The sequence below is a fragment of the Alligator mississippiensis genome, chromosome 7, assembly GCF_030867095.1.
Source record: "Alligator mississippiensis isolate rAllMis1 chromosome 7, rAllMis1, whole genome shotgun sequence".
Taxonomy (NCBI): domain Eukaryota; kingdom Metazoa; phylum Chordata; order Crocodylia; family Alligatoridae; genus Alligator; species Alligator mississippiensis.
This window is the reverse complement of record NC_081830.1, coordinates 15,771,042-15,772,498: the sequence shown is the minus strand read 5'-3', so window position 1 is coordinate 15,772,498 and position 1,457 is coordinate 15,771,042. Positions and strand designations below refer to the sequence as shown.

The 1,457-nt window shown below is 45.6% G+C and overlaps 1 protein-coding gene across 1 annotated transcript; it reads left to right on the top strand.

Annotated features, from left to right (window-relative positions):
* The first annotated feature begins 533 nt into the window (after positions 1-533).
* Positions 534-1,457, top strand: LOC132251835 (olfactory receptor 6F1-like). The gene has a single exon (XM_059731758.1). It carries the CDS (start codon positions 537-539, stop codon positions 1,455-1,457), a length of 921 nt encoding a protein of 306 aa, XP_059587741.1. The 5' UTR covers positions 534-536.

The window sequence follows — 1,457 nt, the reverse complement described above, 5'->3', positions numbered from 1 at the left end:
ATATTGTCCCTGCCCAGGCTCTGGCACCCCAGCAGCAGGCAGCTTCCAGCACCAGGGTACAATTTCCCACTCCCAGCGGTCCGGCTGACCAGATGTAATTTTGCTCCCAGTCAGTCATCTACACATGAAGTAAGTAATTGCAAGTAAATTTCTACTTGTATTGACAGATAGAAAATTTACTCATGATTGGAGTAAATTACCATGCATCAAGCATCTGCACATGTAGACAGTGATGCATACTGTGCAGTAATTTTTTCTAATCTCTAGTAAAGCGACTTGTGTAGACAAGCCTACTGAGTTGCAAGAAAAGCAGCAAGGAGGAAGACGTCTAACCCTCACCATATGACTATTTCATGCACTGTTGGTTGTGGGCTGTTGGCTTTCCTCTGCTTCGATAATGTAAGCTTGATCAGGTGACCATACTTGGACAGAGTTTACACATGAATGTTTGAGGAGGACATGCCATCCAGAAGTCTCTTCTAAATGTCTCTTGATCGCTCATGTTTTCACAGGTGGGTCCTGTGTCTGGTGTAGGCATGGGGAACTACACCAGAGTGCAAGAGTTCATCCTCCTGGGATTCCCTGGCATGTGGTACTTCCGCTTCTCCCTCAGTGTGGTGTTTTCTCTGATGTATGGCCTGACGGTTATGGGGAATGTGTCCATCATAGCCTTGGTGTGGACCACCACACATCTCCACACTCCCATGTACTACTTCCTCTGCAATCTATCCTTCCTGGAGATCTGGTACACCACAGCCTCTGTCCCCAAAGCTGTGGGCGTTCTCTTGGGAAACAGCCAAACCATGCCTTTCATTGTTTGCGTCTTGCAATTGTTCCTTGTTTTGTCCCTGGGCTCTACAGAGTGTTTTCTACTGGCCGTTATGGCCTATGACCGCTACCTGGCTATCTGCCACCCCCTGCACTATAGCTCCCTCATGAGCAACATCTTCTGTATTCAGCTGGCCTGTGCCTCATGGCTGAGTGCTTTTCTAGGTATCTCTGTGCTAGTATTTCTTGTATCCAGGCTGTCTTTCTGTGGCCCTAACATCATCAATCACTTTTTTTGTGACATAGATTCCTTGATAGCTCTGTCCTGCACTGACACAAGCCTTGTTGAGTTGACAGTATTTTTTGCATCAATTATTGTTGTCGTGGCCTCATGTGCTGTAACCTTGATCTCCTACATCTACATAATCTTGACCATATTAAAAATCCGGTCAGCCCAAGGCCGGCGAAAGGCATTTTCCACTTGCTCTGCCCATCTCACCGTTGTGACTTTATGGTTTGGCTCTGCCATTTTTCTGTATGTCAAGCCTTCTGCACTAAATTCTTTGGACATGAACAAATTCATCAACAGTTTTAATACTATAATAACTCCACTGCTAAACCCTTTCATTTACACTCTAAGGAACAAAGATGTGAAGCGAGCCTTGAGCAAGGCATTCAGTAAGATGTGA